At 55.8% G+C, this 25,729-nt stretch overlaps 1 protein-coding gene across 1 annotated transcript in view; it reads left to right on the plus strand.

Moving 5' to 3' along the window:
- The window catches only part of CACNA1A (calcium voltage-gated channel subunit alpha1 A), a 293,167-nt gene that overhangs the window by 251,358 nt on the left and 16,080 nt on the right, over positions 1 to 25,729 (plus strand). Inside the window, exons 29-40 of the mRNA XM_045852887.1 lie at positions 765 to 925; positions 2,615 to 2,752; positions 4,303 to 4,504; positions 5,592 to 5,756; positions 8,011 to 8,121; positions 12,253 to 12,336; positions 15,171 to 15,176; positions 19,545 to 19,661; positions 19,811 to 19,876; positions 20,057 to 20,172; positions 21,484 to 21,634; positions 24,778 to 24,905. Of these exons, the coding sequence (XP_045708843.1) occupies positions 765 to 925; positions 2,615 to 2,752; positions 4,303 to 4,504; positions 5,592 to 5,756; positions 8,011 to 8,121; positions 12,253 to 12,336; positions 15,171 to 15,176; positions 19,545 to 19,661; positions 19,811 to 19,876; positions 20,057 to 20,172; positions 21,484 to 21,634; positions 24,778 to 24,905 (1,445 nt within the window). The remainder of the gene's footprint in view (positions 1 to 764; positions 926 to 2,614; positions 2,753 to 4,302; positions 4,505 to 5,591; positions 5,757 to 8,010; positions 8,122 to 12,252; positions 12,337 to 15,170; positions 15,177 to 19,544; positions 19,662 to 19,810; positions 19,877 to 20,056; positions 20,173 to 21,483; positions 21,635 to 24,777; positions 24,906 to 25,729) is intronic.

The following is a 25,729-nucleotide window of genomic DNA, read 5'->3' on the forward strand; positions in this document are numbered from 1 at the left end:
GTTTTGGAAGTATTGATGTGAACACTAATGTGCTGAGGAATGTGAAAAGAGATGAAATTTGGCTGCCTTTTGGATGTGAAAGTGGAATTCCAGCAGTATCCAGGTCAATGGTTCTTTGCCATTTCCTGGGTCACAGCCCCCTTTGAAAGCCCCATGAGAGCTATGCACGCTCTCCCCCGGGGAAAGCTGGCAAAGTTTGCCTTTAACTCCAGCAGGTTCAGGGATCCGGGGTGCCCACTCACGGTTAGTACCCAGTGCAGTAAGAAGCAGAACAGGGTGGGGTACATTCCAGATCAGGACCCCCACCTTCTCAGGGGGTCGATGGAGGGTTCCGTCTTGCCCAGGGCAGAAGAATCTCCTGGCCACAGGGAGTCATCTCTCAAGTCCAGAGTGCCCCAGCTGCTCGGGACAGGAGGGAGGAGAGCAGAGCTCCAGGCGGTGAGGGACAGGGAGTGGCAGGAGGTGGGGACACAAAATTTACAGGGAATCACCCCCACTGAGGGCCTGCCTTCCTGTCCCAAAGAGAAGAGAGACTCGGAGCAGAGTTACACTTCCCAGGGGGTGGGGCCGGCACTTCAGGTGCGCAGACTCTCAGGACTGGGTCCGGCCCCAGCACGTGCTTCTCAGAACCGCGTGGCCTTAGTGTGGCTCCCGTCCTGGCCTGTAATGTGGGGATAATGACAACGCTCTGGTGCGGCGGGCTGCTGGAGGCCGAGGCCAGGCAGGCCCGGCCCCTCACGCCCTCTCTCACCCCCACCCACCAGGCTGTGTTTGACTGTGTGGTGAATTCTCTCAAGAACGTCTTCAACATCCTCATTGTCTACATGCTGTTCATGTTCATCTTTGCCGTGGTGGCCGTGCAGCTGTTCAAGGGGAAGTTCTTCCACTGCACCGACGAGTCCAAGGAGTTTGAGAAAGACTGTCGGTGGGTTTCCCCTCTCCCAGGGGCCCCCACGCGGGCGGGCTGGGGGAGCAGAGGCACCAGTCTTGGGCCAGGGAGCCGCTGCAGTGGGCGTGAGGAGTCACCCGGTTGCTTCCAGCTTGAATCTGGAGTAGAAGGGAGAACCATCTGGGAGCTTAAGTCTCCGCCCACCAGTTTGGGATGAGCTATTAACTAGTTGCTTCACTTTTCCATCGCCAGCTTTGTCAAGTGGGGGGTGTTAGTACATATCCACATTCCCTTATTTGAAGCCTTCACAGGCAGATGTGTTTCAAAATCAGAATATTTTAAGCTTGTAGAAAGGTGTAGACTGCCTGCCCCACAGAGGACGTAACACCCTCAGCTGTGTCCAGAGCAGCCCTGCACTCACACACGGCATTTCTGCTGGGACATGTGTGGCTATTTGCACCAAGTGGGATAAATAACAAGAGTCAAGAGCCTCGTGTCCAGTTGGGTGAAGTTTTGTTGCCAAACAAGTGAGATCAGAGGTGGGCAGACTCTGTCAGTGTTCGGGCCGTGCGGGTCAGACGGGCTCTGTTCCAGCCGCTCGGTGCCACCACACGGCTCACACGCAGCCAGAGACGGTAGGTGATGGAATGCGCGTGGCTGCGTTCTGATAAAACTCTCAGTTCTGGAAACTAAAATGTGAATTTTATGTAATTTTTACTCGTCATGAATGACTTGTTTTCAACCATGTAAAAATGTAAAGAAAGCCCTGGCCAGTGTGTTCGGTTGGTTGGAGCATCATCGAAAGGTTGCGGGTTCGATCCTCAGTCAGGGCACATATCCAGCTGCAGGTTTGATGCCTGGTCTGGGTGTGTATGGAAGGCATCTAGTCGATGTCTCTCTCACGTGATGTTTCTCTCTTCTCCTTCCTGTCTCTCCAAATGCAAAGAAAAAATGTCTACCACTGAAGATTTTTTTTAAAAAAAACACAAAACTATTCTTAGTCTGTGGGCTGTACAGACACTGGTCCATGTTTGGTCTGTGTGCTTGAACTTGCCCACCTCTGAGTTGAGAGAGAAGTGTTTGGTTTTCAGAACTTTCTGGACTTTGGAATTGTGGGTAAGGGGCTATGGACCTGAAGTCCCTCTACTTGGGGTCACCCTCCCAGTGGGAAGCTCTGAACTCAGCTCAGGAAGGTGCTGAGCCTTTCATGGAGCCTAGCACTTGTGAATGTTGCCATTGCTACTGGCACGGCAACCTGAGCCTGTGGTTACTTTGGTGGCCCGTTCCAGGGCTGGGAGGATCCTGGGCATTTGGTGGGAGCTTGGAGCTCAACTCTGACTCCTGCCCTTGAAAGCACCAGCCATCGCCCCCTTTGGCCTGGCAAACCCAGAAATGTTCCTCTCTCCCTGCTCTTACAGCAACCCCCCCAAATCAGAGGCTCCCCCCTTAAGCCTAGAAGTCTTCGGGGAGAGGAGAGCACAGGACTCTGAGTCAGCTCTCCCACTGGAGACCACTGCGACCCCGGGCCGCAGGCACCATCTGTGGGTTTGTCTCCATGTGGACACACATACTCTCCAGGGAGAAATGGGGGCGGGTGCTGCCTCCCCAGCTACGGAGAGGCAGTGTGGGCCGGTGGGCCCATCTTCCCCCCGGCCGTCTGCAGGAGCCAAAGACAAGACCCCAGAGCCCCTTCCTCCTCCCGCTAACGCCCGCTTTCTGTGGCAGGGGCAAGTACCTGCTCTATGAGAAGAACGAGGTGAAGGCCCGGGACCGAGAGTGGAAGAAGTATGAGTTCCATTACGACAACGTGCTGTGGGCCCTGCTGACCCTCTTCACCGTGTCCACGGGAGAAGGCTGGCCACAGTAAGCGGCCTGGCCAGGGAGCCCCCCAGGAGGGGCTCGGGGGCCCCAGGGAGCGGGCGAGGAAAGGGTCTAAGAGCCCAGTGCTGAGAAAGCCCTGGAGGGGGTGGCTTGCTCCTGACTTCCCAAGATGGGTCCCTGCTAGAGGCCCGAGGGGCTGCCACCAGGCCATCGACCTCCACCAGCAGTTGGGCTTGTAGGGGCAGACTCCAGCCCTCGCTTAGTTCTCCAGGCCCTGAGTGGCCGGGGCTGCATCCCCCAGAACCTCCCACAGGGGGCACTGTTTCTAATTTACTGAAGGCCCGCGTGCCCCGCCCCGCCCCGCACACAGGCAAGCAAGTCTCCTTAACCCTTTCTGTGCTGAAGAACACAGACCTCCCGCAGGGGCTGTGGGCATGCACTGACGGAGGCTGGCTGTGGGACCACTGCCTCCCAGAGAGAGGGCCGGGCCTGGGGTGAGGCGGGTGAGGCTGAACCGTGCGAGTGCAGGGTCGGACCCTGTCTTTACTTAAAAGTCTGATAGGTTGTTCATCATAGTCTTTAGGATGTTCATTTTGATTTATTGAAACATCACAGTAAAATACTACTTACTCTGATGATTGAGGATGTTGGCCCCACTGCCCTCGCCCTACTCCAGGTTCTCGCCCTGGAGGCCTCGGAAATGCCAGGCTGACAGCTGGGTAGATTCCCCAGCATCCTTTCCTGCCGCCTCCTCTCAGCGAGCTTGCCCAGCTGCACGTCTCTCCTCCCCCACCCACACGCTCAGTACCCACACGCACAGGGCCAGTGCTAGGCCAGAAGGCACCTTTGGGTGAAAATTTTAAAGATACCCTTTCCTCAACAGACTTCACTTCCATCTGTCAGAAAATCGTTTGCAATATTCTTAATGATTTTGCTCAAATAAGACAGTTTATGGCCACCTGCCAGAAAGTTGTCATCACGAACGCACAGATCTCATGTCTGCAGCGTGAGCGGCAGCACCTCCGACAGCGCCCTGGAGCGGTGCACAACCTTTGCACCCGGACGGGGCAGCTGTTCACGCATGCACTCTCAGGCGTGTCCCACTGTCCCTGCCGAGCTGCCGCCACCCCCTGTGCTTAGATACACACACACACACACACACACACACACACAGACGCCTGCCTCCACAACCTGCACTCCCATTTGAAACCAGCACAGACCTGCTGTCAGGTCTCAGCTCAGCCACGTCTGGGTGGGCGATCTCTTCGGCAAGTCACTGTAAACTGCTGAACCTTAGTTTCCTTGTGTGCAAAATGGAGCCAGGAAGAACCTCCCTAAGAGTGATGCTGGGAAGATAAGTAAACCGTGGAACATCTTTCTGGCATGTAACAGGCTCACAGGACGTGGTGGTAAAAGTAACTGACGTTGTTGTTGACACTCCTCGCAGACTGAGGAGGTGGGAACAGTAACCATGGTAATGGAAGTCAGAAAATGGGGGTTACTTTTATTTCTTGTCCATTTTCTCTTAATATGGCTCTCCATTCCTGTTCCCTTGTCCCACCTGCCTCCCGTCCCCACCCTGGTCCTCCAAGGGTTCTCAAGCACTCGGTGGACGCCACCTTCGAGAACCAGGGTCCCAGCCCCGGGTATCGCATGGAGATGTCCATCTTCTACGTCGTCTACTTTGTCGTGTTCCCCTTCTTCTTCGTCAATATCTTTGTGGCCTTGATCATCATCACCTTCCAGGAGCAGGGGGACAAGATGATGGAGGAATACAGCCTGGAGAAAAATGAGGTGCCGCTTTCCAGTTGCATCCCCCATCTAAAAATGGGCATGCCCCACCCTGCCTCCTCACATACACACACATGGAGAAACCAGCTTCTGGGGACCTGTGGGGAGGGAACACCAGCATTCTCCAGGCAGAACCCAGTCTGCAGGGCAGCCCTTCCTCTGGTTTTCAGAGGAAAATAACATCAAACAGGTGTATGTGTCAGTCCGTTTAGACTAGGTTATGCTGCAGTAACAAGCATCCCCAGGATCTTCGTGCCAGATAGCCATAAAAGGAGTGATTTCTTGCTTACCTTGCATGTCCAAGTTGCTTTGCTCTATGTCATCATTACCCTGGTTCCCTCTGAGACATTTCAGATAAAAAAGAAAGTATATATGGCAAACCACTATCCACCTCTTGAGGCTTGTGCCCAGAAGTGACACAAGTCACCTCTGCTCACATTTCTTTAGCCTGAATGAGGCCCTGTCCACATGTGATGTCAGTGAAACAGGGAAGTATAATGCCCCCCAGGGAGTGTGTTTATGAATGAAAATCCAGGACACCAGAGTGTATAGACTCGGTCCTTTGTCCTTCTAGCCTCATCCAAGCTAGGTAGAGGATCTAGAATGTATCCTTCCTCTACTCTGTTTACCCCAAGACAGCATAACTGCAACTCCTCTCTCCCCGCCTCCAGGAGGAGGAGAAGCAAAGTGCTCAGGAGGAAGGAATGGTTAGGCTTCAAAGTGAAACTTCAGTTTAAATTTGGGTTTGTCCCACTGGACAGCTGTACCACCTCAGGCAAATGACTTAACCTCTCTGAGCCTCTATTTTCCTCATTTGCAAAGTGGGGCTATTAATAGTGCCACTCCCCGTGTTTGCTAAGGGGTTTCCTTGAGATAATGGGGGACATGTCAGCACCAATTCTGGCAGACGGTAACTTCTCAAGGAGCCATAGCAGTTGGGAGAAGAGAGCCATCGTGGTGAGCTTGTGGGGGCCCAGGGGTCCTCGCTGGAGGCAGGACGTGTCGGAGAGCCTGGCTGAGTCGGATGGAGGGTGCTCAGTGTCCGGCCGCTCCTCCTCTGGCACTCACGCCACTGGCCTCTCTTGCACAGAGGGCCTGCATCGACTTCGCCATCAGCGCCAAACCTCTGACCCGACACATGCCCCAGAACAAGCAGAGCTTCCAGTACCGAATGTGGCAGTTCGTGGTGTCCCCGCCCTTCGAGTACACCATCATGGCCATGATTGCCCTCAACACCATCGTACTCATGATGAAGGTGAGCCCCCTGGCCCTGTTGCCTACCCCTCCCTGCATCCCTGCCCCTCATGCCTGCCCTCCTCCAGCAAAACGGAACCATCTGCTGTGAGGTTACAGGCAGACCACACTGTGACCACCCAGCCTTTGCTCCAGCTGTTCCTGCTGCCTGACACACAGTTCCCACCACTTTGGCTGGCTCCTTCCAGCGTCCCACACACAGCCCTTCCTACAGGAAGACTTCCCTGATCTCCCAAGACGGCACCAGGCGGCCGTCTTTCCCAGCACCTTGCAGTCATCTCACAGCCCTCCTGTCAGTGTGGGCTGCCCGACAGTGCCCCCAACAGCCTGCGGGCTCCAAGGGGCCAGACACATCCTGGTCACCCCCGAATCCCTAAGGTTCAGTGAAGGTCTGGCTCGGAGGTAGCAAGGGCCCTTGGTCAGTGTCTGATGAGTGAAGTGAGGGAAGAGGACAGGCACCCTCAGGGCCTCGAGCCTCCTCAGGGTGAAGAGGCAGGACCTCTCAACTCGCGCTGTGGAGACCACAGGCCTGAGTTCGAGTTCCGCACGGCCCTCCATCTCACTGTTGAGCCACCACAGTGACCCACGCCTTCAGGGCCCAGTTTCCCTGTCAACAAGACGGCGATGTTGGAAACAGCGCCTTCCTTCCCCGGTGGGATGGGAGGGTTGGAGGAAAAGGTTTGAGCAAAGACGTCAGGGTGTTTTCCGTGGTTCAGAACACTCATAAGCTGAGCTGCAAATGTTTGGTGAAGAAGCAGAGCCTGTTTTCCCTCAAAAGCCCTTCTCCAGAAACAAGTTCTTTTTTCTTTTTTACTGTCATGGTGATGAACAGTTTCAAACCAACAGGAGAGAGCTGGTTCATCTGGAGACCTAGTTAAAGCAGGTGCTGGCTCAGCGGGTCTGGGTGGGCCTGGGACTCTGCCTTTCCAACCCGCACCCTGCGGCCCAGGCCCTCACGGACGCCTGGTCTCCGTCATCCGTTGTCACCCATCTGAAACACTTTGCTACCTTCATCTCTTTTTTTCTCATTTTTTAAAATTGAGGTGAAACATATATAACATAATGTATATGTACCATTTCTGAACGTACAGTTCAGTGACATTTAGTACATTCCCCATGCTGTGCGGCCAGCACCTCTGTCTAGTTTCAGACTGTGCTCGCCCCCATCCCGGTGCACGTGCTCACCTGCCCCCCCCCCACCCCCGTGCGCTCTCCCCGCTTCTCCCGTCCTGTGTGCGCTCACAACCCCGCCCCCCCTCTTTAAAATGAGAACATTTTCCTACAGACTCTTAAGCTTGACAAGATGAGTGATAATTCTCTAAGATCCATATTGAATTGTCCCCAAAATGTCTTTTACAGCAAGTTGTTTTTTGAGCCAAGATCTAAAAGGCTACACATGGCCTCCAGTTTTTGTCTGTTCAATCTCTGCCCTCCCCATCCATACCTTTTTTTTTTTTCACACTCTTGACTTTTGGAGGAAGCCAGACGAGCCAAATGAAAACGGTTCCAGCCTGGGTGCCTTCTTCCCAGGGGGTCCCTGTGGCTTCTTCCTCCATCTGCCGTGCTTCCTGTGACCTGGTACTTGGGTCTAATGGTTAGAGATGCGAGTCTGATTAAGAAGTTTGGTCAAGAATATTTCATAGAGTCAGAAGAGCAGTTGCCTCTGGGGCAGGTGATCACCTGGGAGGCGAGGCGGGGAAACTCTTTGGAAGTGTTGTAAACACTGGTCTGGGGAGGGTGAGGGTAGGAATTAGAAAGCGGATCTGTGCCCTGGCCAGCATGGCTCAGTTGGTTGGACGTTGCCCCGCGAAGCAAAGGGCCACCAGTTCAATTCCCAGTGGAGGCTCTTGTCTGGATTTCGGACCTGGTCCTGGTTGGGGTACGTGTGAGAGGCAGCCCATCGATGTTTCTCTGCCTCTCTTTCTCCCTCCCTTCTCCTCTCTCTAAAAATAAGTAGTCATTGAAAAGAAAAAAGAGTGATCTGGGAAAACAAAGTCCTGCGGAGAGCCCGGCACCTGCCTTAGGCGTCCTTACAAGCCCCGGGCTGCCAGGCCGTCCCAGGATCTAAGACAGGGCTCCAGAAAGGAGTTTCTGTTTTCTTTGTTTTGATCTAACGTTTGATCTCAGTTGGCCCCACAGGGTGTCAACAGGGACCTCAAGTGCAAGTCCCGGCGCCTGGGCTAGAACAGCCACACAGCCAGCTCCGCAGACCCTGTGGCCCACTGAGCTCAATGCCTTTCCTCTTCCTACTCTAGTTCTACGGAGCCTCCCTGGCTTATGAAAATGCGCTGAGGGTATTCAACATTGTCTTCACCTCCCTCTTCTCTCTGGAATGTCTGCTGAAAGTCATGGCTTTCGGGATTCTGGTAAGTACAGCCTTGGGGCCGGAGCTGTGTGGAGGGAGGAAGCCCAGAAGGGCACGGGGTGCTGGGTGGCGGTCTACCCACCTGGCTCCAAGCCCCCCAACCCCAGTGGTGGCTTGAACATCCCTCCAACACCCGCAGACTCCACCTAGACATTCTTGTGCTCGCCGAGTGACCCCGGCGATCCCGACACATGTTGACTATCGCTGTGTGCGAGGCATGTGCTCACTCAGCCGTCCCCCGAAATGATCTGGCGAGTCATCTGTTTTAGGAATAAGGAAACTGAGACCCAGACAGGCCGAGTCCGTGGCGTCCACACTGCTCTAACTGAAGTCCACAGGGAGAAATCCATGCTCCAGTGGAGCCCAGCGCGCAGACACGCATCTAGACACTGAAATGAGTTCCATGCAATCAGTGTTCACTCTTACTGGGTGCCCTGAGTTCTGAAGTTGTCTGTTCTGCCAGATTCCATTCCCTTTTTCTTTTTTTAAAATGCAGCTTAGAACACACTCACTTGATTTCCTCTCCCAGCAATGCCAGTGGTCTTAACCTGAGGCCACCGTCCCCCGAGGGGCTGTGTGGATTGTGGACTGGAGGGTCTATGAAATTACGTGTGAAAAAAATTACATCTTTATATTTTGCCAGCTGCTAACTGGACTTGAGCATTCCCTTCCACCCTGGAGGCAGAGAACAAACCCCTGCAGTATTAACAATACAATCTGTGTCACTGATGATAATCAGATATTCCCCTAGTGCATTACAAAGGTTGCAGGGACCTCAAAATTCAGTTTATACTCATCATTGCTTCAAAATGCTGGTGGTCATCAAATCTACAGCTAGAACTTATTTAGTGTGTCAGTGAAGAAGTGCATTCATCATTAGATCACCATTTAAAAATATTTTGATCATCGTATTTCTTTTTTTTAACTTTTTAAAAGATTGTATTTATTTATTTTTAGAGAGGGGAAGAGAGGGAGAGAAACATCAATGTGTTGTTGCCTCTTGCACGCCCCCTACTGGGGACCTGGCCCACAACCCAGGCATGTGCCCTGACTGGGAGTCAAACTGGTGACCCTTTGGTTTGCAGGCTGACTCTCAGTCCAGTGAGCCACACCAGCCAGGGCTTGATCATCATATTTCAATATAACAGGTGTCCTTGCAATCCTGGGTATTTTATTTTCTGCACTTATAAAGCTTACCCTCAGAAGATTTTCCCAGATGGTCAAGGAAGGTCACAGCACAAAAAAATAAAAAGGTGTAGAAGGCTTGAGCTTAATGAATTAAGTTGCAGTGACCTCAAGAAGGTCCCTAGGGAGTGTCCGAGCTGAGACTTGAAACAGGGTGCCTTTTCTCTTGACCCCGTTAGCCTGTCTCTCTGAAGAGAAGGACCCACAGCTCGGGGTCTCAGCCTGGGCCTCAGGGGGTGGAGCCAGCTCTCACCTTGGCATCCCGAAGTGGTAAAGGGCATCAGCTTTGGCACCAGAGAGACCTGGATTCAAGTCACATCCAGGCTCTGTCACCTCACCTCTTCATCCCGAGAAGGGCCCACCTCTGCCTTTCTTCTTGGCACAGCTCTTGCAAACCCTAGACACAAACGCTGTTTGTGTCTGGGGACTGAGCCTGCAGCCTGGGCACAGTGAGCGCACGGTGAATGCCAGGAAGGGTGACAGTGACGCTCATCACCCCGCCTTTCACCCTCAGCTCAGTGGCTCCCAGCTTCGCTACCTAGCAGAAATGCTTGGGGAGATTTTTTTTTTAATTGAATCATGCCCCAGACCCACCCACAGAGATTCTGATCCATTTGGCCAGGTGGGAGCCCCGGAATCTGTATTTCGAATGAATACCTCCGGGGAGCCCAGGGTCCGGCCCAGGCTGTCGGACCCTGCACCGAGCACCAGCCAGGCAGGGGAAGCACCCTGAAGACGGGTCAGAGGCACCAACTGAGCATTTCCATCCTGGGAATGCCACCGGGTCAGGTCACAGAATGTGCATGGGGAAGAGCCTGGGCTCTGAAGGAGCCATACCTGGGTGCGAGCCCTGCCTCAACCCCTTTCTGCTGTGTGGCCACAAGCAGGCATTTGGCCTCTCTGCTCCTGTGTCCACCTCTACGAAACGAGAGTGGCAGCAGCCCTGCCAGTGCAGCCGTGGCAGGCGGCTTCCCGTTCCTCATCGGTCTCCGGCCGGGTGCTGGGGCTCCATCTTCCCCACCCCTGATGTTCCCACAGGGGCCTACACTGCACAGTTTTAGATGAAGCCCCAAGTTCCCCTGTGAAATTTAGGCCGTAGGGGGAAGCCTTGTAGTCCAGGGGCTTGAGGCCTGTGGCTATACACCTGGAAAGTTGTCTTCGTTGGGGCTCCCCCAGAAGCAGAACGTGAGACAAGGACTGACTGGAAAGAATTCCTCAGAGAGGTGACCCCAGGAAACTTGGTAGGGAAGACAGAGGGTGAGGCGGGGTGGAAGGTATCCAGTACTAGGTCTTAATGAAGCCATTTTCCAGTGGGCAACTGGGCTCAGTTTTGCTGGGAACCTCGAGGAGGCAGCAGAGAGCACATCAGCCTCATCCCAGTCACAGAGGAGGAAGCTGGGATATTTACCCTCCAGTTGCCCATCAGCCATAGTAAAGGGCTGCTCCCAGGGGAGCTGTTAATTCCCCCAGCAAATATGCCTCCTGAGAAAGCCCCTGGGCAGAGTAACAAAGGTACACGGTCAGAATATGAGGGGGTATGAACAGGGACCCAGCAGCACCTGCTAAAGCACTACAAGTGCTGGTGGAACCTGAATTGCTTTTAGGTAATTGTAAAACAACAACACCCATCTGTTGAGCACCTACTGCATACCAAATCTCCCACTCAGACTTTTATCTGATTGCTGTTATACCCCTACCTCCCAGAAGAGGGCGCCAAGGCCCACAGAGTCCAACTCAGGACGTTTAACTCACACGTGCTGAAAGAACTGGATCCTGAGAAGCACAGCTCCTAAGCCTGGGCCCATCTCCGTGAGGCAGATGGGCTGCTACAGGATCAGATGCCTGGGGGAGGAGCTGAGCACTCCGAACACCCCGGCTTCTGCTTTGTGAGGATGCTGGGGAGGCCTGTGTTTGGCATGGGGCCTAATGAGCCGTGAAGGGAGAGCCGTCTAAGTCAGACCCTTAGGTCCAGGCAGGGGTAGTACTCCGTGTGGGCTCACAGCACGGGGAGTATTTCCGTATTCTAACAACAGTGCACTGCACCTGTATGTCCCAGTTGAGCCAGCACCCAGCCCAGGGATGTGTCAGTCAGGACCTAACAAGTTAACTACAGAAACCACCACCTCATCTCAGTTGCTTCAGTCAACAAAGATTTCCGTTGACACTCAGCAGGTAGGCTCTCTGCCTGTCGCCATTCAGGGACCCAGACTTGGAGCAGCCCTGCCTGGGATGTTGCCAGGGTTAAGAGAACTCCAGCAGTCCTGCACTGGCCCGGAAACGACTGGCATTGCCTCTGCTCACAGCCCCCGCACTGGAACTAGACACACGGTCCCATTTAATCACTAGCGGGCCAAGACCAGCAGCCTGGCATGTGCCTAGAAGGCCTCTGCACCCTTGTTACTATTCCCCTTCTCAAGAGGAAGTAGAGGCCCAGAGAGTAAGTCACTAGGCCACAGTCACACAGCTGGACAATAGCAGAGCTGGGATGTGAACCCAGTGGCCGCTCCCTTTGGGAGGGTGCTATAAACACAGTCCTAATTCAGTAGGGTCCTGAACATAGACTCGGGACTCAAAGTCCCAGTTGGGGTCACATCCTCACCTTTCACTTCCATGCTGCTCGCCTACCAGGCAGGTGAGTGACTTCACTCTCTGAGCTTGTTGACTTATGTAAAATGGGGGATAATCCTTGCCTCTGAGGGTCTTCTCCCCAGCAGAGCTGAAGAGGGACCTGGAGGCCAGGCCCCCTCGGGCCAGGTGAGCCAGTGGCAGGCCTGGAGTTCTGGGTAAGGGGGACTCAGAGGAGCCCCCTCAGTAGCATTTCACTTCTTAAATGACCGAGACTGTCCCAGACACTTGAGCTGTTAGCCAGCTGTGCCCGGGGCTGGCCATGGAGGGGGCCAGGCATGGAGTCCTGTGTTGGCATCTCTGTCCTGTGGGTCCGTTCTAGAATTATTTCCGTGATGCCTGGAACATCTTCGACTTTGTGACTGTTCTGGGCAGCATTACCGACATCCTCGTGACTGAGTTTGGGGTAAGTTTCCCATTGGCTTATTTCTGGGCAACTCCTGGCTGGGAGGGGAGTGGGGAGACAAGGCAGAGGTCATCCAGAAGCAGCGGGTCCCGACAGGCACAGCCGGCTCTTGCCAGCACTTGAGCATGAGCAGAGAGGGAGAAGCAGGGCCCCCAGAGACAAGGGTGGCCCCTCAGGAGGGCAATTTGAGAAGACAGGGGTGCCCAAAGCCACAGCCACGGGGCCAGCACTGCAGCGTGAACTCCCCTACATCGCTGAATTATGAATCAGCCGTGTGGCTGGGCGCATCGAGAGAACTGAGACCCTTAGAGAATCCAGCGCTGAGCCCCACACCAACCCCACACAGTGTTGGGGGCCCAGGGAGAACCAGCTTCAAGTGCGTTCTGCCTGAATGAACAACTTCGGGTCCTTGGGCCAACAAAGGAACACCACTCCCAGAGCCTTCCCTATCCCCAGACGCAAGGGGTTCCCATGTGGGGGTCTCTGGACCCCTCTGGGGTGGCCCCACATTATCCTGTCTTCTCTTAAAGACTCGGAGCCCCAGAACTCCTGTTCAAGACCCCCTCCTTGGCCACTTGCCAGTGAACCCAGGCTTGGGGGCCCTTGGGAGGTTGGGGGGAGGGTAGGAGATTCTCAAAGAGGGAGCAAAAGGGCAGAGTGTGTCAGAGCCAAGGGCCAGGTGTGGTGTGCACTCCGTAATAATAGCAATAAAAATAATGATGCCGGCAGAACAGGGCATTTGCTGTTTGCCAGGCCCTGTGCCAAGCGTTTTGCATGGATTAGCTCACGGTATCCATCTATGGCTCAGCATACAAGGGAATTCCCTCAGAGGGTTCAACTGACGGGAATGGGAAAGCAAAGACCACTCGTGGAGGAGGCGGGAAGATGTCCCAAACCCAGCCACTGCAGGGAGCTGTTACCTGCCCAGGTGTTGAAGTGAGCAGGGAACCTGAGCTGGATTGGGGAGGGGCCACCTGGTGGTCGCTGTGGACAGTGGAGAAACAGAGCCCCTAACGGAGAAGGGCCAACGCCGGAAGGAGCACCTGGGAAGAAATACCCCAGCCTGCCTCTCCTCGCCCTGTCTCCTGCCAGCCCCTCCCATCGGCCAGGCCCAGCCCGCAGGGAGCAGAAGGCCCAGGCCCCAGGGGCATGCTCACAACAGGCAGAAAGGAGCAGACACTAGGCCTGGGTGGGCAGTGCCCAGGAAAGAGGGTGCTGTGCCATTTTGTGGGTGAGGAAACTGAGGCTCAGTGCTCAGGGAAGTGAGGCACCTGCCTGGGTTTACAGAACCAAGGCTGGTGACTGCTGAGGGCACATTGGTGTTCCTGGGCGCCCCTCTTTGAGCCCCCAGCTGAAAGGGATCAATTGGCCCACTCTCCATCCCGGGAGGCTCGCAGGGCTCTGGAGCCACACAGAAATTCTCCTTCCCACCTCCCACCCCTGGCACTGTACTCTGGAGAGACGATGCCCCCCTGGGCTCTGTCCCTTTTTTGGGGTGCACCCACCTGGCCACTGTCCTCTGGCAGAGGTCCGGAACCCAGACCTCATCTTTGTCCTAAGTTTCTAAGAGGTCTGAGCTCCAGCTGGCGGTCAGAACACCTTGCCATCCAGCTGAGGTCTAGACAGACAGCTCTGAGCCAACATCCCTCTGGGTCGAGAGCTTGGAAGGAGTGGCCTGGCCACCCCAGTAAGGCAGGTGGAGGAAGTTGGTTATAGCCTCCAGTTGCCCGTAAGAGATCCATAGGGCTGGAGCCCAATGGCCCGCCAGGAGAGGCCAAGAGGGTGGGGCAGGGGATCCGATTCAGGGACATCAGGACTGCGCAGTGGCCCGGTCAGCCCTCCCGACGAGCTGTTGGACTTCAGGCAATGGTATTGCCTCTTCTGGACCTGTATGTAGGGATAGTCTCCACAGCCCCCCCATCGGGCCCTGGCGAGCCTCACACTCACTCGTGCATTCAGTAAGCATGTGCTGAGCACCTGTGGGCTGCCCGTCATTACTGTAGGTGCTGGAAACAGAGCAGCGAACCAATCAAAACATACAAGACTGCCTGCCCCGTGGAGCCAATAGTCTAAAGAGAAAGGGCAACTTTTAACGGGTCAGAGCCGTCCATGTGAAGTGCTTGGCACAGAACCTACCAGAAAATAAGTAGTTCATACGTGATGGCATGGCTATTGCTATTGCTACTATTACCGTGGATTACTTGGACTTTCAGTTTGTTAGCCGGCCCCCTGGCCCTGAATTAGAATCATGTGGAGGGAAAGCTAGAGGGGGGGATTTGGACCCTTTTAAGAATGATCAACTCCCAACCTGGAGTGGGGGACGCCTGCCCTGCCAGGCCAGGAGCCCTCGGTCATCCCTTCCTGCCTCCCAGGTAAGCCCATTTGGTCTGAGGCAGGAGGAGCCAGACCCGCGGGAGGGCGAGTGCCCAGGGCTGTGGGGGAGACAGCGTGAGACCCGCTGGGCCTCAGCTGCTGCCCACGCGTGGCGGGGTGATGTGGGTTTGCCCTGCGTGCGATGGATAATGACTGTGTTTCTTGTCTTGTCTCTTTTCATGCCTGCTCTTTAAACTGTATATTGGCACAACGCCGTCTGAAAAACTCATCCAATCAAAATGCACTATGAAATTCATTTGTTCATCCATGACGTGGTCTGTGTGTTCATACACCAATGACTATCTCCCAACCCGCCACCACCACCCCCACTCCCCGCCTGGGGAACCGAAACCCATTGGTTTTTTGGCACTGGTTACAAATCAACCTAAAAAACGCTGAACACGCCTCCCCAACTGCCCCCGCCCGCCCGCTCCCCCTCCATCTTCAACATCTGCATCTAGAATCCGGTTGGTCTTACTTCTTTCTGAAGTCTAAATGCCTTACATTAACTGTGAACGCATCTTCTCGCATCAGCATTGCACGTCATGCCCTGGGCTCTCTGACTGGGAATGCCTGACGCACACCCCTGCCCCCTCTGTCTGTCCCTCTCTCCCTTCTGTCTGTCCCTCTCTCCAACCCCAACAGCCCCCCCCATTCCTACAGAGCCTCTCTGTTCTCTCTCTCTCTCTTTCTGCCTCTCTCTCTCTCATTGTTTTCACTGGGTTCTGAATCGGGGTTTTCTGTCTCCTTGGTTTGCATCTTTTGCAGAGAAAAGGATGGGTTTACCCGGACAAGTCAGCTGGCCGGGTCTCCCGCCCCACTGCTTACACACACGTGATACTCGGAGCCCTCAGCGGCCCTCCCATCACTCCTGCTCCGTATTCAGCCCTGTGGAGCCTGAGTCCCAGGGAAGCTCCACCCATCCCGGACCCCATTCTGAGCCCTCGAGCTCCTTGGGCTCGACCACCAGAGACAGAGCTCCGAGTCTGACACAGGAGGTCTGCAGGGCGGCCGCATGCAGTCAAAGACTCTCAGGCTAGGGAGGCTCAGGACGGCTGAGGCCAGGGCCCGACTGCTTCCCAATGGGCTGGCCACCAAGGCCCTCTTCCGAAGCCCGGCACTGCACACACACAGAGTCTCTGCACACACATGCCCTCTTCTCTCCTTGGCTCCATACCTGGCCCCCACCCCCTGCTACACACACACGCACACACTGTCCCTCTCCTCCTGTGTCCAAGTACTGTGCACACCTGTGCCCACACCCCACCCCAGCATACACTGTCTCCACCTCTCCTCACACATTCAACTCCTTGCGCTCTTGCACACCTCTTACTCTGTCAAATCCCATCTGCCTCTTTCCCTCCCACCCCTGAGCCCCTTTGAAGGACCCCCAATGGCCTCATTGCACCAGGTTCCTCCCCTGCTGGCGGTACACGCACTCATTCACCAAACATGTAACAAGCCCTGGTGCCGTGCCCCTGGTGGAGAGGTGGACAGCACACACCACCACTGCCCCCTCACCTGCCGTCATGTGGGGAGGCAGGCATTGGTCGAGTCACCCCTCAGACCCACTTGAATGGTAACTGCTTCGAGCTGAAGGAAGAGCAGTGTTGACCAGGTGGAGAAGGGGAAAAGTGCTTTCAAGGCCCAAGACAGCACATGCCAAGGTCCAGTGGCAGGAGAGAGTATGCAGGGGTTGCATGTGCAAGGAAGGGGGTGTGGCTGGAGTGAAGAGCAGAGGAAGGCTGACCCAGAGGAAGTACAGGGGGCAGGCCCCTGGGGCCTTGTGGGAGCCCCAGAAGGCTTAGGGCAGGGGAGTCGAGATCAGAAGTGTGATTAGACAAGGTCACTGGCTGCAGAGGCTGGAGCAGTTTGGCAGAGACCTGGGCTGGAGGCGGGCACCAGGAATCTCAGTGAGGGACGTGTAGGCGGCCAGCAGAGGACTGGCCGTCTGAGCAAGGGCCTCTCCAGCACCCAGGATGGGCTGTGGGCGAGAGAGGGACCTGGAGGGACTTGAGCCTGGCCTGCCCCAGGAGAGGAGGTTAGGGATGCCAGAGGAGGGCCAGGCTGGGCAAGCGTTCGAGCGTTCGAAGTGCCTTTAAGGACACACTGGAAGGAGTCCAGCCTGCAGGTGGCTGTGGGTCGGAGCCGACGCCAGTTCTGGGTTGGAGGTGGCAGGGTTTCCTGCAAATGGCAGGACTTCACTGGAGCTCTTGGCTGGGTGGTTCCCGTGTCCTGAGCACTCGTGCCCCTGAACACAGCCAGCCTTTCGGGGTCTGCACCCCACCCCGAGCACCCTAGAGCCTGGACGCACAGGGCAGGGTCGGAGGAGAGGACAGCTGCTCCTTGTGGCCTGTGGACGGAAGGATGGAAGCTAGGAAGAGGGAAGTGGCCGGAAGTTCTGTGAGCCCTTGAAGGACTTGACGCAGACCTGGGACGAGGTGGAGGGGTGGTTAGGGCAGACCTGCACCTCCCCTGCCCCGCCACCCAGACCTCTCTCATCTCCACCCTCCCTGTGTGTCTCCCCTCTCCCCTGGTCCCAAGAAGGGCAGCATGCTCTCTGCATGAGTCTCCCTGCGAGACCCCCTTGCTTCTCCTGCATGGTGGCAGGCGCCCCCGCTCCAGCCCGAGCCCCAAGGCTGCTTCCAGGGCCCCCCGCCTCTGCATGCTCAGCCGAGTCCACATGTTATGTACCCACCCCAGGAAGGGATGGCTTATACTCTGGGACAGATGGGAGAAGGCCGGGGACTCCTGAGCCATCAGCCCCATCCCCAGTGGAGCTAGGTGGCCAGGCCAGGCTGGAAGGCAGGGCAGTAGGGCACAGAGTGTGACTCTCCTACTCAGCTGGGTTTGGGGGCTTATTCAAGGAGCTTGGAACATTGTCTTGATGATCTGGCCCAATAGGGTCAGGGCAGGATCTTCCAGTGCCCTCTCCCATCCTAGAGACATAGGGGCCAACTGATGGGACCCAGAGAGTGTCCTAGACTTCGCCAGCAAACCCAGAGGCATCTTGCCAGCCCCAGAAATCCCCTGAGCCCCCATCACTGCCTCAGCCCCCAGGCCAGAGGTGGAGCAGGACACAGACCTGGTAGCTGGGCAGCCCTCGGAGCCTCACAGAAGATGCCTGTATAATTCATTGCCAAAACTTTTGAGACCCAAAGGGGTGCTGTGACTGTCGGGGCAACCTGTATGGTCATCCCCATGCCATTTGCAGGTGAGGGCTGGGCCAGTTTAAATCTTGCTCCATGCCTGTGTCCCAGTGTCTTCCAAGTCCTGTAGGGCATGGTCCGAGGAAGGCCTCTCTGCCTCCCCCCCACACACACAACTGGGTGACGGAAGAGCAGAGGCAGGGATCTCCAACCCCCACTGCCTCTGGGGGCCAGGAGGGTGCCATAAGCCAGGAAAGCAGGTGCCGCTTCTAGAACATGGGCCTTTGGCAGCCTAGAGGGCACATGGCCCGCTTCCAGGCGGGCAGCCGCACCTGCGCCCCAGCGAACTATAGCCAGAAGCAGGTCGAGGGTTTCCAGAAAGCCAGATTTGGAGGGGAAATCTGATTTTTTTTTTTAAACAATGGCAACCAATCTTAATTAAAAAACTGCTTGGGCCCAACAAGATAGCTTTGTCGACCAGGTGACCGGGTTTGGTCTGTTTGTAACTTCTAGCACCTCGTCTCCCACCAGTGCCCCCTGAGGCTCCAGTCACGGAATGACCGGCCAGACCCACCTTCTCTGGCTGGCTCTCCCGCCTGCCCCACCCCCTGCTGTCCGGGCCCAGGTTTGGCTTGGGCGGGAGGAGGTAAAAGCAGTAACTAGATAGGGGTTTTGAGTAGAGGCAGGGGCCACCCAGGGAGGTCCTGGGGGCAGGGATGGCCCACCTCCCCGCCCCCAGCACCAGCCCCTTGGTGGGCCTGGGCTGACGGCCAGCTCACCCACCCACGGGCGCTGCGTACTTCCTGCTTCCTGCAGGCCTGGTCCCGTGCTACTCCACCCAGCCCCAGAAGCTGAGAAGCCATCCCTGAGGGGGGAAAAGGGCCCCAAATGCATCTTCTCCGACTCAGCGGGCAGCGAGGACTCGCCCTGCAGCCGAACAGCCCCAGCTCCCTCCCGTCCTCCCCATGCCCGCTCGCCAAGGGGGTAAGAAAAGATGCTCTTCCATTTCTCCAATTGGCTAGAGTCCTCTTGGCCGTGGGGCGAGGTCAGGGCGGGCAGGAGCGGGTGGGCCGCTCGGCAGGGCAGGGCAGGGTGCCCGGCGAGTCCCACGACAGATGCATTTCTGGCCTGGGGCGTAACATGCCCTCGGAACCCGCACACGCCCGCCAGGCCTGAGTGCGTGCCCCCACCCTGCCCTGGTGTCTGTGCATCGCACCCGTGTGATGGATTCGGCAGCTTGACCTGCTTGTGTCCTATCGTCTCAGTGCATTTGGTTGTTGGGAGAAACAAAAACCATCTCGATTTTTTTCCTGATTGGATGATTTGGATATATTTTCTTTACCTTGTTCTTTTGTTATTTCTTCCCCACCCCACCCACCCTGTTCCTTTCTCCTCCCTTTCCTTTCCTTTTCCCCTTTGCTGGTGGGGCTGGCCGGGAGGGCTTACGCTTTTTGAGTTGATGCCGTTTCCCTCCTTCCCACCCTCTCCCCACCCCTACCTCGTCCCTTTTACAAGTTTTTCCTCTGCACCACTGCATTAATAGTGCTTTCTCTCCTCTCCCTCCTTATTTGGGGTCTGGCTTGCTTCTCCTGTTGGTTGGCTTCATGTAGGGTCCTCTGTGAGTGGTGATGGCTCTAAGTCCCGGGGGTGGGTGGACGGTCACCCCTTCTTTCTGCGTTTCCCCAGAATAACTTCATCAACCTGAGCTTCCTCCGCCTCTTCCGAGCTGCCCGTCTCATCAAACTCCTCCGTCAGGGTTACACCATCCGGATCCTTCTCTGGACCTTTGTGCAGTCGTTCAAGGTGAGCCCCCCGCCCTGCCCTTGGCTGAGCGGGAAAGCCACCCCAGGCCCCACCCCACCCCCACTCCAGTGGAAGCCAGAGGGAGGCTGGCAGTGCCTGCCGGCCGCGAGTGCGCCTGCAGGGCTCCCATCTGACTTCCTTCCCACCAGGCACTGCCATATGTCTGTCTGCTGATCGCCATGCTTTTCTTCATCTACGCCATCATCGGGATGCAGGTGAGTGCCGGCCACCCCACCCCCACCGTGTTCCCAGAGCCACCCAAAGAGAACCACTGCCCGCAGGCAGAGTCGGGTCAGGGGAGCCTGCTTCAGAGGGGCAGACGTGGGCATTGATTGGGGTTCCCTGGAGCCACTGAGGGGCACGTCTGTCCCTGGTCATCACTCTTCAACCCCCAGGTGTTTGGCAACATCGGCATCGATGTGGAGGATGAGGATAGTGATGAGGATGACTTCCAAATCACTGAGCACAACAACTTCCGGACCTTCTTCCAGGCCCTTATGCTTCTCTTCCGGTGAGAGGGGGCTGTGCTTTCCGCCTTCTCCTCCAGTGGGGGAGGGTTCGGTGGGGGCGTGTCCCCAGCCCTCTATGCCCTTGAGGCTTAGGGGGACTCAGGAACCCTGGGAGAGCCGTTGCTGAAGGCCGTGGGACCCACACATGAAAGGCGTTCTCAAGCCTTTTCTCATCGCCTCCCAACAACCGTCCTGTGAGATGGGGATTCTCGGCAGCCCCACCTAACAGATGAAGAAACTGAGGCTGATAGACTCCGAGGCTTGATCTTAACCCTGGTTGCATGTTGGACTTCCTTCTTTCACTCACGGAAGCTTTACTGAGCACCTACTGTGTGCCAGGCACCGCTGTAGGTACAAAGAAGAAAGAGACAACATTCTCTGCCATCTAGGAACTTACATTCCTGTGGGGGAATCAAATCACAGAGGACACTGGAAGGAGATACAGGTTAAGGTTAAGGGGGGAGATGAAGGAACAGAACAAACAACATATAGTTGTACTTACACAAGGTACCGAAAATGGGCAAACGCACAAAGGAAAAAAAGTGGGGCAGAGGCTGCTAGGGGCTGGGAGCGCGGAGGGTGGGGAGTTAGTGTTCCACGGGCCCAAGGCTTCCCGCTGGGCGGTGAGCAGGTGCTGGAGGAGGGCCGTGGTAGAGGCTGCACGGCACTGGGACTGCCGCCTGCCATTGAATCACACGCTATTCAGGACTTAAATACTCGGTTTTATGTTATGTATGTTTTGCCACAATAAAAATTTTTTTCTCATTTCACAACAACAAAAGAGGAACAGAGGGCTGGTAGGTGGCGCCTCCTGGGAGGGGTGACATCTGAGAGAAACAGGTGAGGGAGGGAGCCCTGCGGCTCTCCTGGGAAGGACAGTCCAGGTGGAGCTGCAGCAAGTGCAAAGGCCCTGAGGCTGAAGCTTGGCTGGCAAGTTGCAGAACCCAGAGGAGCCCAGCATGCCTGGAACAGAGTTATCTAGGGAGGAAGTAGTAAACGAAGACGAATACTTGGGAAGAGGGAAGTCTTTTAAACACACCTGTGTCCTCAGGCCCCACCCAGACCAACTGAATCCAAATCTGAGACAGTAAAGCAGTGGCATCAGCATTTTTTAAAGGACCCCCCACCGCAATGGGTTTTAATGCACAGCCAAGAAGGAGAATCCCCTCCCTGAGCTCCCAGAGAAAAGAGGTGCCTTACCTGGGACTCCAGCTCCACAGCCCAAGTGCTTAACCTCAAGCTGTGCCTCCCTGGGCAGCGCTGGTGTCCAGGGCCGGGTGCGTGGGTCCCTGATGCCCCCTCTCTGTCCCCAGGAGTGCCACCGGGGAGGCTTGGCACAACATCATGCTTTCCTGCCTCAGTGGGAAACCGTGTGATAAAAACTCCGGCATCCTCACTCCCGAGTGTGGCAATGAATTTGCTTATTTTTACTTCGTTTCCTTCATCTTCCTCTGCTCGTTTCTGGTGAGTCTCTGGACATGTGGTGGTGGGCTCCCTAGAACTGGCTCCCTCTTAGAGGTGTGGGTTTCTCCAGAATGTGGCCGTGCTCCTTCCCAGGCTCCCCTGCACCAGCCTGCGACCAGGTTAGCCGGGGCTTCCCACCCTCAGCCCTGCCCACGCTTGGGCTAGGTCCTTCTCCGCGGTGGGTGCCGCTCTGCACATGGCTGGTGGTTTAACGCCGTCCCTGGGCCCCGCCCACTAGATGCCGGTAGCACGTGCCCACTACCCATCCAGTTGTGACAACCGAAAGTGTCTCCAGAACGTTGTCAGACGCCCCTTGCAGGGAGTGGGGGTGAGAATCTCCCTCACCTGAGACCTGCAGAACATCCTGAGGGCAAACCTAGAGGGGCTGCGAGCTGGTCCCAGGACTCCTGTCGCGGCGCTACAGTAAAAGCCTAGTTTGCTGGGTGGAGAACCCTCATACGACCCAAGGGTAGGAAACACTGCAGGAGATTGAAACCAAGAACTAGAAAAGAAAAAAAAAAGTGGATGGATAGATAGATGGAAAGAGGTTCGAGAGAGAGAGAGAGATCGGGAGCCACGGTAGCTGCCCGCCCTTCCCGCCTGCTCTCTCCCTCGCACTGGAGGCCTCGCCGCTGCCCCTCTCTGTCCTCTGCCCTCCCGGGAGCAGTCGAGGCGCAGTCAGAACAGGCACTTGTCTGGGTGTTTCGAGCAGAGGGGATCGCATACAGGGCCTGGCTGCACGGGGGTGAAGGGGGAACAGACAACACGGCAATCAACAGGGATGACTGGGTGCAGGAATGCCAGGGGTGGGGTATTGAAAAGAGGGTGCAGCTGACCATCCCTGCTGCCCTTAGCACCCTGAAGGTAGGGCTGGCGCCCTGGCTGTCTGCTGCCCCTGGTCAGCTTCAGGAAGTACTTGTTCCCTGCCACTGCTGTGACTGAGTTTCACACACTTGGTGGTGCACACATAGAAACGTGTCCTCCCACAGACGGGGAAGCCAGAAGTCCAATCAAGGTGTCGTCGGGGCCGTGCTGCCTCCAGGGGGACCTTTCCCGTTCTCCCCCAGCTTCTGGTGGCCCCAGGCATTTCCTGGCTCTTGGCGGCCTCTCCCCAACCTCTGCCTTCATCACCCAAGGCCCTCCCCTGTGTGTGGGTGTCCAGATTTCCCCCTCGTGCGGACAGCCATCATATCGGATGCAGGGCCCACCCTAATGTAGTTTGACTGCATCTGAACCTGATGACGCGCACAAAGACCCTTTTTCAAATAAAGTCACATTCACAGGTGCCAGGGTTTAGGATTTGAACATGTCTTTTGAGGAAGATACAATTCAACCCACAATACAGACCCTTCCAGGAAGGAGGAGTCTCCTCTCCTCTTCCTGGCCTCCCGCACCTGGCTTCCTGAGTGTGGCTCCCACCGGCAGGCTGTAAGAAGCCGACACTGAGAGAGATGTGGTCTGTAGGTCTGGGCCCAAGGTCCAGCATCTGTCAGCAAAACCCCAACACACCCACCTTCTTCGGACTAGTGACCTCACACCAGGAGACCTACAGCCTCGTCTTAGCTGCTGACCCTGAGAGTCCATTGCCCAGGTCCAGATTCCCAGGAGAGAGAGTCTGAAAGGGCCAGCTCTGCCCCTCGTCAAGTGACCACCATTGTCCAGGCAGCTATGGGTGCATATAAGGACAAGATCTTACAATGCAGCCTATCGGGAAAGGGCAGGCACCCTAGAAAATACCGACAACACTTGCCCATCAGCCCCCAGAGGGCAGGGACTTCTGTTGTGTTCACTGCTGTGTAACCAGGACCCAGGACAGAGCCTGGCATGCGGACGGGGTTCTATCAGTATCATGAATGATGAGCTAAAAATGGAGTCACTAAAGTTAGGGACATCTAGAATCACAGGTCATTTATCAGTCACCTGTTGTGTTTATGTCTGAATCTTTGTTTAATACCTGCTCTGTGCCAGACCTCATGCTAGGCACTGAGGGTCTGGGGAGAGAACGGTTCTCTCAGTCTGCGGGACTGATGGGCAGACGAGTCAGCACACAACCTCGCGCAATCCGATGTGTGCTTTGATCAGGGAAGTTCAAACCGAGAGAAGGAAGATTTCAAAGAGTGGCCCGTAGGGACGGTGAGCAGGAATTAGACCACATAGTCCTCCAATTGGTTGTAACAGAAACTGACTTAAGGTAGTCAATAGATAGTTCATAAGCTTGTGTAACTGAAAAACCCTAATGAGGTTGGATCCAGGCACGCGGACCCCATCCTCTTTGCTGTTCCCCACACTGGCTTTATTCTCATACTTCCTCCCTGTGGATGGCAACCAGAGTGCCAGCAAAAGTCCCAGGGAAGGCTCTCATTAGCCACCTTGGGTCTTGTGCCTCTCCCCAACCAATCACAGGCCTGTGGAGCCATGAGATGGGGGTTAGCCACACCCAACCACAGCATCTAAGTTTAAGGGGAGTGGATTAACCAGGTTGTTGTTACCCATAGGGAGAAAAATCATAATGCTCACTAAAGCAGCAACTTTTGCAAAGGCCTAGAGGCAAAACCCATGCAAGCTCCCCATGTATTAAGGGCTAGAACACATGAAAAGGAGCTTTCAGATGCAGATGAGGACAGAAAAATTCATCCATCCATCCATCCATCCATCCTAGAAATAAAGAGTGGGGCAAAGGTAGGTTTACAGTTGTGAATATGCAAAACAGATTATTATTTGTGGTTTTTTATTACCTAATTATTATATTATTTTCCATATAAGCACTGTAAACCTACTTTTGCCCCACCCTGTGTTTGCTGAGGGCTTACTTTGTGCTGAGGCTGGGAACTCGACAAGGTTCTCACCCACACAGAGCCTTCACTGCGGCCTCGTTGGAGGCCAGGGGTGGCAGGCTTTGCGGTCACGGCGGTTCCCTCAGTGCTGGCCACCGTTTCACATGGCCTCTCCTCCTCTTCTCTCCAACTCTTTGTCTCCGTCTGCCTCTGCCTCTGTCACCCTCCCCCATCTCTGTCTCTCCATCTCCCTGTCTGTCTCCCTCCCCCATCTCATCTTTCTCCCTGTCTCCCTCTGGGCCTCTGTGTAAATGTGTTTGGATGGGTCTCACTCTCCCCCACTCCCTCTCGGCCCTGGGGTTCCCACAGATGCTGAACCTCTTTGTTGCTGTCATCATGGACAACTTTGAGTACCTCACTCGAGATTCCTCCATCCTGGGTCCTCACCACCTGGATGAGTATGTGCGTGTCTGGGCCGAGTATGACCCCGCAGCCTGGTAAGGAGTCGCCCCGAATCCTGCAGCCACACCGCCCACCTTTCTCTGGCACTGGAGCCCAGGCTAGGTCAGGCCCCCAACCTCAGGGCATTGGGTTCCTGGGGAGCTAGCAGGGACCTCAGGGGGATCAGTCTAGAGGAAGGAAATGAGAATCAGTGCCCTCACACAGCCCAGGTTAAATGCTCTGGGTACCACCCCTGCCAAAGCCCCAGACTGTCTGGGAAATGAGGGAGGGAGTCAACCACGGGGGGCTGACCTCCTGTGACTCTCCTGCTCCTCCCTGGGAGGCCTCCAGATGGACAAGTTTGCCAGGCCCCAGGAAGGAAGATGCCCAAGGCTTCTCAGCCTCAGTTCTGCTGGGAGTGTGGGAAGAGGAGCTAGCCCAGCTCCCCGGACACATGACATTGGCTGCAAGATCAAAGTGGCAGAACCCAGCTCTCACTGGGATCCCAGGCCCCTGGAGCAGGTGACCACACATGGCCAGGGGAGAGGACACAGAACCTCAGTGGCCTTTGCTTCTTTATGGTCACAAAGGGCATAGCTCTCCCATCTCCGCAGACACCAGGGTGCCTCTTCCAGGCTGCCAGGCAGTGGTTTCAGAGGGTTGGCTGTGCATGTGTACTGAGTGCCCACTCAATGCTACGCACCGGCAGGACACCCCAAGGTGCCACCCTGATGCTCAGAGCCCATAAGCCACTGACTGAAGATTCTAGTTCAGGCTGAGTGTGTGGCCTGAGAAAACATTAGTGGGCATCCTTGGCAGCCTGAGCTTTACGAGGGAGGGGGGAAGGAGTCAATCCTTACCATCCCTGCAACCCCAGACA

This window comes from Phyllostomus hastatus, unplaced genomic scaffold (assembly GCF_019186645.2).
Source record: "Phyllostomus hastatus isolate PE091 unplaced genomic scaffold, TTU_PhHast_1.1 phas_contig_98, whole genome shotgun sequence".
Classification (NCBI taxonomy): Eukaryota; Metazoa; Chordata; class Mammalia; order Chiroptera; family Phyllostomidae; genus Phyllostomus; species Phyllostomus hastatus.